The sequence below is a fragment of the Canis lupus genome, chromosome 19 (assembly GCF_048164855.1).
Source record: "Canis lupus baileyi chromosome 19, mCanLup2.hap1, whole genome shotgun sequence".
In the NCBI taxonomy this organism is placed as follows: Eukaryota; Metazoa; Chordata; class Mammalia; order Carnivora; family Canidae; genus Canis; species Canis lupus.
This window is the reverse complement of record NC_132856.1, coordinates 7,975,262-7,989,986: the sequence shown is the minus strand read 5'-3', so window position 1 is coordinate 7,989,986 and position 14,725 is coordinate 7,975,262. Positions and strand designations below refer to the sequence as shown.

The 14,725-nt window shown below is 37.3% G+C and overlaps 2 protein-coding genes across 2 annotated transcripts in view; one reads left to right on the top strand and one right to left on the bottom strand.

Annotated features, from left to right (window-relative positions):
• The window catches only part of SYN2 (synapsin II), a 200,641-nt gene that overhangs the window by 129,248 nt on the left and 56,668 nt on the right, over positions 1–14,725 (top strand). The gene's annotated exons all lie outside the window — the stretch shown is intronic.
• TIMP4 (TIMP metallopeptidase inhibitor 4) overlaps positions 6,464–14,725 on the bottom strand; it is a 34,293-nt gene continuing 26,031 nt past the window's right edge. The window contains exon 4 of the mRNA XM_072785104.1: positions 6,464–6,669. Within this exon, the coding sequence (XP_072641205.1) occupies positions 6,650–6,669 (20 nt within the window). The 3' untranslated portion in view covers positions 6,464–6,649. The remainder of the gene's footprint in view (positions 6,670–14,725) is intronic.

Below are 14,725 nucleotides of genomic sequence, written 5' to 3'. Positions count from 1 at the left end.
ACAAAATTTAATCGTCACAGTAAGTGAGCAATGTTTGCTGAATTGATGTATGCTTTTGAGCTTCTATCTGAAGCTCAGAAAAAAGAGTAATCTTCTGTTTCCAGCAGTAATTTGAGCTCACTAATCTGAAAATTCTCCATCCACTAAACTCCTAACAGCTCTAAATAAAAAACAGTAACATTCTTTAAAATATACAATTAAATTTGCAAGAAAGCAAGAGGCTCTCTGGAGGCTAAAAAAGGAGATAGACTGAGTAGTAAGTCTATAAGATGATATCATATCAGGCCTCTTGGGATATCTATCTTGGTAACCTTAGGACTTAGATTTTAATACCCACACAAGAACAGGAGATGTGAATCTTCATGAGACACATTAACACTGAGACCTACAAGTGAGCCTTGGACCTTCAGTAAAATGATGGATTAGAAAAAAAAATCTCCTTAACATATGGACACAATAAAGTTGTCTATCTCAGCCTATGCTCTGATATAAAAGAAAAAAAAAAGGAGTCTCTCTCTGACAACTCAAAACTATAGTCTTTCTTAAATTGGGTTTGGAGTTTGGATCTATACTACCTGTGTAGTCTGAGGTCCTACAAGTTGATGAATTAACAAAAAAATATTTCCAAACAACAATTCTGGGTGTCTAGCAGAAGAAAACATGAAGTTTCTCAAGATGATATAAGATCTAACATTATAAGATGAAAAAGGTCTATACCGTTAATATATTTAAAATTAGTAAGAACAAAAAATAATTTAAAACCGAATATTAGGCAGGACGCCTGGGGGCTCAGCGGTTGAGTGTCTGCCTTAGGCTCAGGATGTGATCCCGGGTAGGGGGATCGAGTCCCACATCAGGCTTCTCCATCTTTCTTTTTTTTTTTTTTTTTCTTCTCCATCTTTCTATGTCTCTTTCTCTCTCTCTCTCTGTGTCTCTCATGAATAAATAAATAAATAAATAAACCTTTAAAAAAAAACATGGCATAAGGCATATATGACAAACAGAAATAGAAAAAACATAAACATAATCATCAAAATTAAAAACATAATGTACTATTTAAACAGGAGATTCAATATTGCTAAAGAAAATATTGGTGAATTGGAAGTTCAGTCAGGAATTATCCATGATGCCTCTCACAGAAACAAAGAGAAGAAAAAATATGAAAGCAAAGTTAGGAGACAAGGAGAATAGAATGAGAATATATGTTTAATAATAGTTCTAGAAGGAGAGAATAGAGAGAATGGAAAGAGGCAATATTCAGAAGTAATGCTTGATATTTTTTCAAAAATAATGAAAAATCTCAATTAGGTCTTTGAATTCCAAAGGATAAACAAAGCTACTTCTAGACATATTTTAGTGAAACTGCATAACTGCAAAGACAAAAGTAGATCTAAAGAGCATCCAAAGATAGAAGAGATAACCCACTAGAAATCACAAACTGAAAACAGTGACAAAATAAACAAGGAAATGATTTCCTCAAAAGCTGAGAGGAGGAAAAAAGTTCACTTAATCTAGAATTTTCCAGCTAGTTAAGCCTTAATTTGAGAATAAGAGTAAAATGGAGATAATTTTAGACAGATAAAGACATCAAGTTTACATCTCAGAGACCATTTCTAAAAGGAGTACTAAAAATGGATAATCTCCAGGAAGCAGAAAATTGAATCTAAAAGGAAGCAGTAACATGAAAAAAGTAATAGTGAGGACAGAGATGGTAAACATATGAGTAAATAGAAAACAAAACAACAGAAAAACTCTACTGTATGGAATAACAACAAAAATAATGACCAATTTAAGGAGTATGAAAACAAAGTGAAATTGAAATATTGGGCAATAGTAATAAGTGACATGGTAGGGGAGTAAAGAGAAAAGAGGAGTGATCAGTCTTAAAGCACACTAAAATTTGAGAGGATAGTAGAGCTACTGATTAAATTTATACTTGAAAAGTAAAGTATACAGGTTAAAAGAAGAGTTAAGTGTAACTGCACAAAGATTAGAAATAAGATGTGTAATTGCCAGACTATTAAAGTGAAAAGACTTGTACCAGGAGCCCCATACAAGAAAGAGTAACTCTGCATACTTTCTAATAGTAAACATCCAGAGTAACCTAAGTGTCCATCATTGGGAGAAAAGTTAAAATAAGTTTGATATATTCAAACAATGAAAATTAATGAACCAGAGTTTTATATATTGCCATAAATACACATAAAAATTACAACATTGAGTGGGAAATGGCAGCTTACAGGCAGGTAGATAGTGAATAATACCACTTTTTTACAGCCCCCAAACAAGTAAAAGAGTACTACATATCGTTTATCAATACACACATGTAGGGGCCCCTGGGTGGATCAGGTAGTTAAGCATCTGCCTTTGGCTCAAGTCATGATCCCCAGGGTCCTGGGACAGAGCCCTGCAGCAGGCTCCCTGCTCAGTGAGGAGCTGCTTCTCCCTCTTCCCCTTCTTGTGCTCTCTCTCTTTCTCTCTGTCAAATAAAGTCTTTAAAAAAATACACACATATAGTAAAACTATATAAATCTGTATATGGAAATAATAAACACGAATTCAGAATAGTTATCCCGGGGGAGGAGAAGTAGGGGAATGAAACTGAGTAGGAATGTGCAAGAAATTTTAATAGCGAATCTTACATTTCTTTTTTAAAAAAATTCTGAGGAAAATGTAGAAAAATGTTAAGATTTGACAAAGCTTGGTAGTGGGATAAACACGTATTTGTTAGAGCATTCTTTAAATATTTTTGTGTGCTTGAACTCTTCATTTAGCAGATTACTTAAATTTGGAGAAATGTGCATAGCTTTTAGAAAAGTGTATAGTTATGTGTATAACTAATTCTGATTAATTAAGTTCATTTTTTCATAGTAAGGCATGATATAAAGTGATGGCAGAAATTTAGACAGATACCACTGCACCTGATTAAAATGTATAACTTTAAAGAAATAAACAGACTTGCATTTTTCCAAAATCATGTTTTCTCCAAGTGGTAATTTGCCAAGAGAAAATAATGTTGAATGTACGATCTCAGATTTGTCCAACTTCCAATATTTGCTGCTTAATTCAGGTTTGATCTGACCAATCCAGAAGATTTCATCATGTTCTAGTCATCATGCCCTTATAACATAAACTGGAATATATTCAAAGAAGAGGCTTCAGGTTGAGGTTGTTTGAGAGAATAGCGGCCATGTAGCTTGGAGAGGTGAAGTCTCAAGGAGGTCTGTTCACTGTCCCCGACGAGGCAGACATTACAAGAAAGGAACAGACTGGTTTTATGTGGGCAGAGCCAAAACTAAACAGCAAACTCCAAGATATGGCTCAGTTTAAAAATCAACTGACAGAAAATGAAAACAACAAAACAGAAAAATAGTAATTTTTCTCAGGACCCCTTATTATGAACATTGTAGAGTAGATTCGTACATTGATGTGGGAAGTGGGATTTGATGACCTAGTTTTAAGCTTCCTACACATGAATGATAGACAGACTATTAAGTCTTAAGCCATTAAAGTGAACATAGTCACATACCAGAATTGTTGACACAAAGGGGAAAACTACTCTTGGCTTCAGGATGTCAGCTTTATTTTAGGAAAGTCTCCAAAGTACAGAATCTGGAATCTGGGAAATAAACAACATTCAAGTAGAAATCTCCCTTCAAGGCAGTACTATTAAGGTGTCTGTTTCATCATTCCCCAAATTCCAAATTATTGGACTCACAGGTCTTTAGAGGCCTCTCCCCTGGTCACTGACAAACCAGGAAGCAAGGAACTGGCTCCATTTTACCTTTCAAGCCTATCCTAATGGTCCTTTACTCTGACATATGCATATCCTGTATTATACCATAACCTGCTAACCATCACTTAGCAGGTTTTGTGAATTACACTTTCATGCTGTAATACTTTTAAGCTGTTTCTCTACTTGAAATGTCTTTTCTGCATCACACATTGAAATCCTACTAACTGTTTAACTCCTGTGCTGTTAGAACCTGAAAATTCCTTTAGAAGCCATGTTATTAAATTTCCACATTTTACATACGAAGAAAATGTAATTCATATAAATTTCTAAACTACACGAAATTTCTCCCACATCATACTACAATCAGAATTTATCACTCCCTTTTCTGTACTATAACACAAAAAGAAAATCATGTTGAATGTTTGGGACTTTATTTGTTCTAAATCAATACCTTTGAAAGTTAAGTATCTTGACTCTAAAAGAGCACAAGGAATTTTTTTGTTATAAAATACACATAACATAAAATTTACTATCTTAATCATTTTTAAGTGTATAGTTCAGGAGTGTTAAATATATTCACATTGTTGATCAACCAATCTCCAGAACTCTTATCTTGTAAAATTGAATATCTATATCCATCAAACAACAAATCCCCAATGAGCACGAGGAATTTTTAAAAAAGATTTTATACTTACTTATTTGAGAGAGAAAGAGAGAGAGTGTATGAGTGCAGAAGCTGGGGCAGAGGCAGATGAAGAGGGAGAAGTAGACGCCCCACTGAGCAGGGAGCCTAATGTGGAGCTCGATCTCAGGACCCTGGGATCATGACCTGAGCTGAAGGCAGATGTTTAACTGACTGAGCCACCCAGGCACCCCAAGTACAAGGAATTTTTTTTAAATTTTTTATTTATTTATGATAGTCACAGAGAGAGAGAGAGGCAGAGACACAGGCAGAGGGAGAAGCAGGCTCCATGCACCGGGAGCCCGACGTGGGATTCGATCCGGGGTCTCCAGGATCGCGCCCTGGGCCAAAGGCAGGCGCTAAACCGCTGCGCCACCCAGGGATCCCTGTTTTTTTTTTTTTTTTTTTAATTTTTTATTGTACAAGGAATTTTAAGTTGATGTTTTATCCTGTAAGGTGTGATGAAAGAAATAAAGTATATATGTCATAACTAAAAGGAAACTGAAAACTTTAATTTTAAGAATTGGAGAATTATGTAGAAGCCTAATGAAGAAAATATTTTTTTCTTAAAATCTGCTATGGAAAAAAAGAAGAGAATTAATATTTATAATGGTTGATTATTAGTGAGAAAGTTACCAAATTGTATCTAAAGGTGTTGGTTGTCTTTACTATTTTGGGGGGTTTATTTTGTTGTTGTTGTTTTTAAGATTTTATTTATTCACTTGAGAGAGAGACCATAAGCTGGGAGGAGAGGGAGAAGCAGACTCCCCATTGAGCAAAAGGCTCCCCGACAAAGGGCTTGATCCCAGGACCCTGAGATCATGAACTGAACCCAAGACAGACACTTAACTGACTGAGCCGCCTAGGCAATACTCTCTTTACTATTTTGTATAAGTATCTATTTTTAAAGCTATATTTTTATTACAAAAGTCATACTTGCTAGGAAGCCATTTTAAAATAATAATAGACATTTGTATGCTCAGTTGTTTTTATTACAAAATTGTATTTATTCAAAAGTAAAAGTTTTAAAAGCATGCATAAAAGTGAGTATCTTAGGGGCACCTGGGTGGCTCAGTCAGTTAAGTGTCTATCTTCAGCTCAGGTCATGAACCCAGGGTCCTGGGGTTGAGCCCCACATGGAGCCCCAAATTAAACCTCATATTGTGCTCTGCATCAAGTTCCCGCTCATGGGGGAGTCTGTTTTTCCCTCTTCCTCTGCCCCTTTCCCCAGCTCATGCTTTCTCTCTCTCTCGTAAATAAATAAAATCTGTTTTTTAAAAAGTGAGTATCTTAGAAAACTATTAGTAAATTGTTAGATTTTCAAAAGTGAATACTCTTAAAATTTTTTTTGGATAATTTCATATTTTAGAAGTCAAGTGGAGTGATTAATAAGATCTGCTCTGGAATCATGGTCATAAGCCCTGAATCTACCACTCAGCAGTTGTATGACTGGAACAAATCATTATTTCTTTGCCTTAGTTATCTGTTAGATTGGGAGACAATATTATCTACCTTATATGATTGATGTGAGAATTGATTCAATAAGATGTGTAAAATCAGCATAGTAACTAGTGCTAAGTACTTAATACATATTAGCTATTATTAATTTTGCAGTAGTTAATTTAATTCTGGTGCTTGGACTCTGCAATAAATAATCTGCTCTACTGCTGTAATTTCTATTCTTTGTGCCAGAGCTTGGTGAGGTCTATAGTCTTTCCTTTCTCTACCCCCACCCAGTGCTTTCCATGTTGTTGGACAAATAGTGGGTACTTAATCTAATAAATCTTTATTGGATAATTGTTGATAATATTTTTAAAGGTTTATAGAACGTATTTCATTATAATAGCACTCCATAGTAAACTCCTTTTCAAAGAAATATATTCAATGCTAAGTAAAAATGAACTGAGTTTTCAATCAGTTTGGGTTGATTTTTAAAACTACTCTTTTGAGCTTATTAAATGTGAGGAGCATTTCAATGGATCATGAGAGGGGGCTGAAAGAATGGACAAATTCATTGAGGAGAAGAGAGCCAGAACAGCACCATATATCTTTGCATTTTTATACCAAGGCATGAGCTTCTTTCTGGACAAAATTTGGTGTAACAAGAGGAGCACTGGATTAAGAAGAGATGAGCATTCCCATAAGGTCCTTGTATACATTGGTGATACAGTAGTGAGTATAGCTGTCTTCCATGGGGTTCTCACCGCATGACCTTGGGCCATTTTTCCTCTTTAAGCCTCAGTTTCTTTGCCTATAAAAATGAGAGAATACCATCTAAGATCCATTTCTTCAGTCAGAATATGCATGGTTCCATGTTGCTAAACTTGGGTGCATCTGGGAACATGTGACATATCTCTTCCAGGACAGTGCCAGTTATTCTCCTATCCTGCCAAAATTCAATTGTTAATACCTATTCTGGTGAGTAATATCTCCTCCAGAATTTGTGCCAGTTGGAAAATTGTAGAATGGAATGTGCCACCTGGGTTTGGATTTGGAAATCCAAAGTATTGTTGCCTTAAGGTATAAGGATGTTTCTACTGAGCCATGGTGGTGAGGAGGCTGCTAATACTAGCCATGGCAGTTTTCACTTGGACTAGGAAATGAAGGTTAAATCTCCTGTGCTAATAATAACAGAATGAAGAGAGCTCTTTTCTAACTGCCTTCCAGCAATTTGCTGTATGAACTGTAATGCAGTATCACAAACAGAATCAATGTATCAGTAAAGTGTTAAAAATAAATAAAACTTATGCTTCTGAATGCATAGCTTTTATTCTTTATCATATTTGATTTCAAAAGCACTCTGAATAGATTTCAAGTCCTCAGTTTCTACCCTGTAATGTCACTTAGGGATCTCTGTTCAATTCCAATGTTCCTTGATTTTGCGAGTTGCCTTTCTTTCTCTAAAGGGGCAGCATGGTGGAATGGAAAGGCAACAAATTTTACCTCTAAGTAGGTATTTGACCTTGAGTTAAAGTATTTCCCCTCCCTGGGCCTCTGCTTCCTTGTAAATAAAAGGCCTCTAAGCAAAATTTTCCCTCTCAGAAGGCTGAGGAATTATGTCATTAAAGTCTCATATAAGAGTAAAGTTATATAAACACTTTAATAGCTAGTATGTTGATTTGTATCTAAAATAGATCATTAAGACAGAGGATAGTCTCATCAAAAATGGAGTAAATGACCATATTTCTGTCTATAATTATAAATGCCTGATCAACATTCAAATAAAGAATCCATTTTGTTGAAATGCTCTCCATTTCAAAGGACCCACACAAGCACATTATTTAACCCAATGATTTTTACATAGAAAGGGGGAAGAAAAATACTTACAATGTGTGAATGCGTGCTGTGCTAGATACTTTACATATTTATATTCATTCAACAAATATTATCTGGCACATAACATGCACCAGGTATTATAATAGAGCTGGGAGTGGGATTGATACAGTAGTTACCATGACAGCAAGGTCACTGTTGTCATATAACTTACATTTTGATCAGAGAGATGGATAATAAACAAACAGTCAAGGAATTTTTAAAAAATATTTATTCATTTATTAGAAAGACAGTAGGGGGAGGGGCAGAGGGAGAGAATCCTCAAGCAAGCTCTCCGCTGAGCAGAGCTCAAGTCACGGAGCTTGATCCCACAACCCATGAGATCTTGACCTGAGCCAAAACCAAATGTTGGACACTCAACTGACTGAGCCACCTAGGTGCCCCTCAAGGAAATTTTTAAGTAAAGATAATGTCTTTGAAGATTATAGAAAGAATGACTGGGAGGGGATAGGACTACCTGAGCTCAGGTAGTCTGGAAAAACATAATACAGGTGATGTATAAGCTGTGTAAGACATATAAGATGGTAAGATGCAGCAGAATTTGCAAATGTCTAGAGGAAAGATATACCCTGCAACAAGTACAAAAGCCCAAAAGAGATGGTAAATTTATCATGTTTGAGGAATACATTAAAGACAGGGTCGTTTAAATCTAACAAATTTTAGAAATGCATATTATCTTTATCCTATAGATAAAGTTACAGAGAAATAAAGAGCCCAAGTTCAAGTAGTAAATTGAGGATCTGAGACTTAAGCGCAGGTTAATCTGGCTCTTAAAATCCACGCTCTTTCCACTGAGCCCTACCATTGGGCAACTCATTGAAATGCAGCCCATCTGAAGTCTAGATCAAGGTGGCAGCTTATTCAGTAAGAACCTCTTCCCAGCCTCTAGAACAGTGAGAAATAAATGTCTATTGTTTAAGCCCCTAGTCTATGGAATTTTGCTTTAGCAGCCTGAGGAGATAGATATCTGTATCTATATATCTATATCTACATATAGATAACATAAATAGGTAATAAATGCATAGATAATAGGTAATATATATTTCTGCCTTATATCTATACTTCTATCTGTAGATCGTTAGAGAGTATAGAAAGAGATAAGTAAATAGGTAGATAAAGAGAGAAAGATTTGGGACGCCTGGGTGGCTCAGCGGTTGGGCACCTGCTTTCAGCTCAGGTCGTGATCCCAGGATCCGGGATCCAGTCCCGCATTGGGCTCCCTGCATGGAGCCTGCTTCTCTCTCTGCCTATATCTCTACCTCTCTCTCTCAATCTGTGTCTCTCATGAATAAATAAATAAATCTTTTTAAAAAAAGAGAGAAAGATTTATTATAAAGAGTTCACTCACATAGTTATAGAGACTGAGAAGTCCCAAGATCTGTCAGCAAACTGGATACCCTTGAGAGGTGATGGTATCATTTCAGTCCCAGTCTGAAGGCCTAAGCACTAGAACGCTGATGATGTAAAGCTAGCTGATGGACTCAATCTGAGTCCAAAGGCAGAAGACTGATGCCCTAGTCAAAGACAGGCGGAGAGAGTGAATTCTTTCTTACACCATCCTTTTTTTCCTATTCAGGCCTTCAATGGATCAGATTAGGTACACTTACACTGGGGAGGGCAATCTGCTTTACTCAGTTCTGACTCAAATGTTAATGTCATCCAGAAACGCCTTCACAGACACACCCAGAATAATGTTTAGCCAAATATCTGGACATCTGTGGCCCTGTCAAGTTGACACATAAAATTAACTATCCCAAGTATGCTTTGGTTAAGGCAGAGGTGTGTGTGAGAGTGAGTAGTTGGGAAGTAGGGAGGAAATATAAGATATTATGCACCTTCAGAAGGCTTTGATACAGTAGGAAAAGGCATACATAGATGAAAAATCAGTGGATTATACTAAGCTGTGTCTCTCTAAAGTGACAAGTAAATAAGTTTCAGACTAAGCTTTCAGAGGAAAAAGAAACTACCGTAGGAGAGGAAGACAAATTTCATAAAGGAGGCAGAACTTGTTTTGACCTTTGAAGAATGAGGAGAGGTGATTTCTTTTTTTAAACAATAATTTTCAAGTGATCTTTAATAAGTTTTAGGATACATGCAAAGATAATTCATAATATTTATACCAGAAAAGAAAATAGGAAACTGTCTATCCAATTTTATTGAGGCCAGAATAATTTTAGCAATAATTTGGCTAAGAGCAAAGGGAAAATTTACAAATTTAGATTTACTTACTAAATTTACTTACAAATTTAGATGCAATTATTCTCTGTAACATATTGATTCATGGAATCAATTAGGTATCAAAAAGACATTATATAATAAAGTAAGACTTACTTCTGGATCCACTTGATCTTAGCCAAAAGGCTGAGAAACAATTACTTTCTCGGATCCAAAGGTTGGAAAAAAAAAAGAAATAATACAAGTTCCACAAACACTCTTTCTCCCCAAATAATTCTGTGAAGCCAGCATTATTACTTTGATACCAAACCAAAGCCACAAACAAAAGTCCCCAGTAAATATAGATGCAACAATACTTAATAGCATTTTAGCAAATTGGATTCCATAATATATAAAGAGGATCATGTATGATAACTCAATGGAGTTCATCTGAGGAACACAAAGTTCATATAACATTTGAATATCTATCAATGTAATTCACCACAGCAGCAAATGTAATAAGAAAAAATATGATCTCAATAGATGCATAAAAATCCTTCGAGATTACCGTGTGTGTGTGTGTGTGTATGTGTGTGTGTTAAGAACTCTCAGTAGATTTCAGGGTGGTTGGTTGGCTCAGTTCGCTAAGTGTCTGCCTTCTGCTCAGGTCATGATTCCAGGATCCTGGGATTGAGTCCTGCATGGGGCTCTCTGCTCAGTGGGGAGTCTGCTTCTCCATCTACTTCTGCCCCTCCTCCCTGCTTGTGCTCATCTTGTGAACATCTGCCTTTGGCTCTCTCACTTTCTGTCTCTCAAATAAATAAAATCTTTTTTTTTAGATTTATTTATTTATTTGACAGAGAGAGAAAGAGAGATCACAAGCAGAGGGAGTGGAAGGCAGAGGAAAAGAGAGAAGTAGGTTCCCTGCTGAGCAGGGAGCCCAATGTGAGCTTCGATCCCAGGACCCTGAGATCATGACCCAAGCCAAGGCAAATGCTTAACCAACTGAGCCACCCAGGCACCCCTCAGATAAATAAAATCCTTTTTTTTTTTTTTTTTAATGATAGTCACAGAGAGAGAGAGAGAGAGGCAGAGACACAGGCAGAGGGAGAAGCAGGCTCCATGCAGGGAGCCCGACATGGGATTCGATCCTGGGTCTCCAGGATCGCGCCCTGGGCCAAAGGCAGGTGCCAAACCATTGCGCCACCCAGGGATCTCAGATAAATAAAATCTTAAAAAAAAAAAAAAAACTCTTAACAGATTTCAAGTATACAATACAGTATTGTTACATGATATACATTATATCTCTAAAACTCATTCATCTTGCCTAACTGAAACTTTGGAATCTTTAACCAACATCTCATTTCTCCCTCCTAAGCCCCTGGCAGCACCCTTCTACTCTCTGCTTCTGAGTTTGACTATTTTATATTATGCATGTAAGTGAGATCATGCAGTATTTATCTGTGTCTGGCTTATTTTACTCAGCATAATGTCCTCCAGGTTCATCCATGTTGCAAATGGTAGGATTACCTTTTTAATGGCTGAATAATATTCCATTATATGTATACATCACATTTCCTTTGTCCATTTGTCCACCAGTGGACATTTAGGTTGTTTCCATATCATGGATCTTGTAAGAAAGAGGTAATTTTTTTCCTTTTTTTTTTAAAAAAAGATTTTATAATAAATAAAATCTTATTTATCTCTCAGATAAATATATCTGAGAGAGACAGAGTGGCAAGCGAGGGGAGGAACAGTGGGAGAGGGAGAGAATCCCAAGCAGACTCTGCACTGAGTACAGAGCCCAACACAGCTCAATCTTATGACCCTGAGACCATGACCTAACAGGAAACCAAGAGTCAGACACTCAGCCAACTGAGCTACCTAGGCGCCCCAAAAGAGGTGATTTCTAAGTGGACCGAAGCACAGAGGCAATAGTTTGATGAGAGGTAGTTGAGAAACAGTGTCTTAATGATAGATTGATGTAATAGTACCATTCAGTGTTTGGATGGTGGTAGGACAGGGCTCCTACATATGCTTGTGCAGGTTTTTCACTATACAGGGGTATTTGAATAAGGAAACTAGTGAGGGATGAAACTCAGCTCCACTTTCTTTTTGTCAAGTTAAGTACCCTAGTACAGGAGTGTATCCACCTGGAAGAAGGAGTATCTTTTTTAAAAAATATTTTATTTATTTATTCATGAGAGACACAGAGAGAGGCAGAGACACCGGCAGAGGTAGAAGCAGGCTCCATGCAGGGAGCCCGACATGGGACTCGATCCAGGGTCTCCAGGATCACACCCTGGGCTGAAGGCGGCGCTAAACCGCTGAGCCACCGGGCCGCCCAGGAGTATCTTTTTATAATTCATGCAAAAAGTCTGGAGCTGTCTTGAAGGATGGAAATAGATGAATTTGAAATAGAAGGGTGGGGCCAGATTATAGAGAACATTCCTTTGTATCCAGTTTGCTAAAAAGGGATGGAAATATGCAGCTTTGATGGTAGTAGTAATTGTGATTATGATTTGTGACCCTATGCTGGAGTTAAACCTAGAGATTTGTCAATGCTAGGAATCATGTTCATCTAGCATGAAATAAATCAATATCTTTTAAAAAATTATATTTGCTTAATGTTTATCTAAAGTAAACTTCATACTGACCCATTTTGCTCCAAAATCAAATCAGCCTGATTTAATTTTATAAGCCAGTCATGGAAAGAGAATCTGTCCCATGACTCTAAAGCATTCTGTTCTGTAGCTCCACTATAATTACAGACAAATGCATCTAATCTTCCCATCATGTGTTCTGAGTTACAGGATTCTCTTTTTTCTTCTGCATTTGATAATGTTGTTATCTTGTTATACTGCATCATTTAATTATTCCCCAAAATAGAGATCTTCAGAAAATCTGCTCAGAAAAAGTGATTTGGTGTTCCCAAATCAAGTCACAACCAGGGTGCTTACACAGAAATTAGTCGTTTTCAGAGCTTTGAGATTGCTGTTTTCCTTAAGGGGTCTCATCCACCACCTAAGGCTGCTGCAGTCTTCCCACAGATAACTTGAGGAACTTACATATATAACTCCAGAGAAATTCACTATGTAGGTATCCTCAGAGACCTACAAGCCCAGGATTCTTTCACAACGAGCATTGCTAAACTCTCTGATATTAACCTCCAAATGTCTAGCTATATTCAATTTAATAACTCCATAAACACTTCCTGAGCATCCAGTATGTGTCAAATACTAGGACAGTATTGCAAATGCAAAAAGGAATAGAGCACAGTCCCCACCTGAGGAAGTAAATAATTTCTAAATCTGATCATCAGAAGGACTGAAATTTAATTTTACTAGCCCTGCTACCTTTAATCAAGTCACTTAGTTTCTGAGCCTCATTTTCCTATAAAGCCAATAACATTGAGACAGCTTCCCTATAAGGCATGAAATAACATGAAATAAATAGATTATCTGGGATGAACGACAGTGAAGTCATTCAGTGTTGTCTTTCCCTCCCTCATAACCGTCTGTCCCCTTTAGATCCTTACCTTTACAGACCAAAGAAATTATTTCAGTCTTTCCTAAAATCAGGGCCTTTACATTTTGTTTCATTTTTCCCTAGGCCATTTTTGCTTTCATTATGTCATTTGTTTTTAGATAAGTGGACCTAATATACTGGGTCAGAAATATGAAAGTACTATGACTTGTACAAGATGAGGTCAGAGTGGGGACGCCTGGGTGGCTCAGTGGGTGAACACCTCCCTTTGGCCCAGGGCATGATCTTGGAGTCCCGGGATCGAGTCCCATATTGGGCGAGCTCCCTGCATGGAGCCTGCTTCTTCCTCTGTCTGTGTCTCTACCTCACTCTCTCTGTGTCTCTCGTGAATAAATAAATTAAAAAAAAATCTTAAAAAAACAAAAAACAAACAAACAAACAAAAAGATGAGGTCAGAGTGTAAGAAAGCCTTACTGTTGGGTTTCCAGTAAACTTTCTTTCTTTCTCTCTTTTTTCAGATCATTTATTTATTTATTCATGAGAGACACAGAGAGGTGGAGACATAGGCAGAGTGATAAGCAGGGTTCCTGCAGCGGGGAGCCTGATGCAGGACTCCATCCCAGGACCCCAAGATCACACCCTGAGCCAAAGGCAGACACTCAACCACTGAGCCACCCAGGTGTCCCTCCAGTAAACTTTCTGATGATACCCAACATCTTTTAACCTTTCACTCTTGCTCTTTCAGTGGTTTGCCTGCGACATCGTACAGAACCGATGTCTTTTTTTTCCCCTGTCATTTCGGTTTCCTTCACCGGATTGTAGTCGAACACTCATGATCCTGTGATAAAATCATTTTCCCCGAATGTGTTTTCTTACACTTAGTCACATTAAAACTCCTCTGCCACTTTTCTGCCCACGTCCACATCTTCTTTCAGTTTATCCCTAATCAGCTTGGCATTTTAATCCCTGGAAGAGCTCAATGCCATCTGCATACTTGGCAGTTTCCCCTTGTACTCCCTTCCAGATCATTTATATGAATGTTAACTAAGACACCATGCAGCTTGCTTTCTATCTAAGAAGGACCTTAGTTGCAGAGCATTTGATTGAACAGCTTAATCACTGAATTCAGGGCACCTGGGTGGCTCAGTGGTTGAACATCTGCCTTTGGCTCAAGGCATGATCCTGGGGTCCTGGGATGGAGTCCTGCATCAGGCTCCCTGCAAGGAGCCTGCTTCTCCCTCTGCCTATTCTGCCTCTTTCTCTGTGTCTCTTGTGAATAAATAAATAAAATCTTTAAAAAAAAATCACTGAATTCATATCAAGGAGTAGCCACA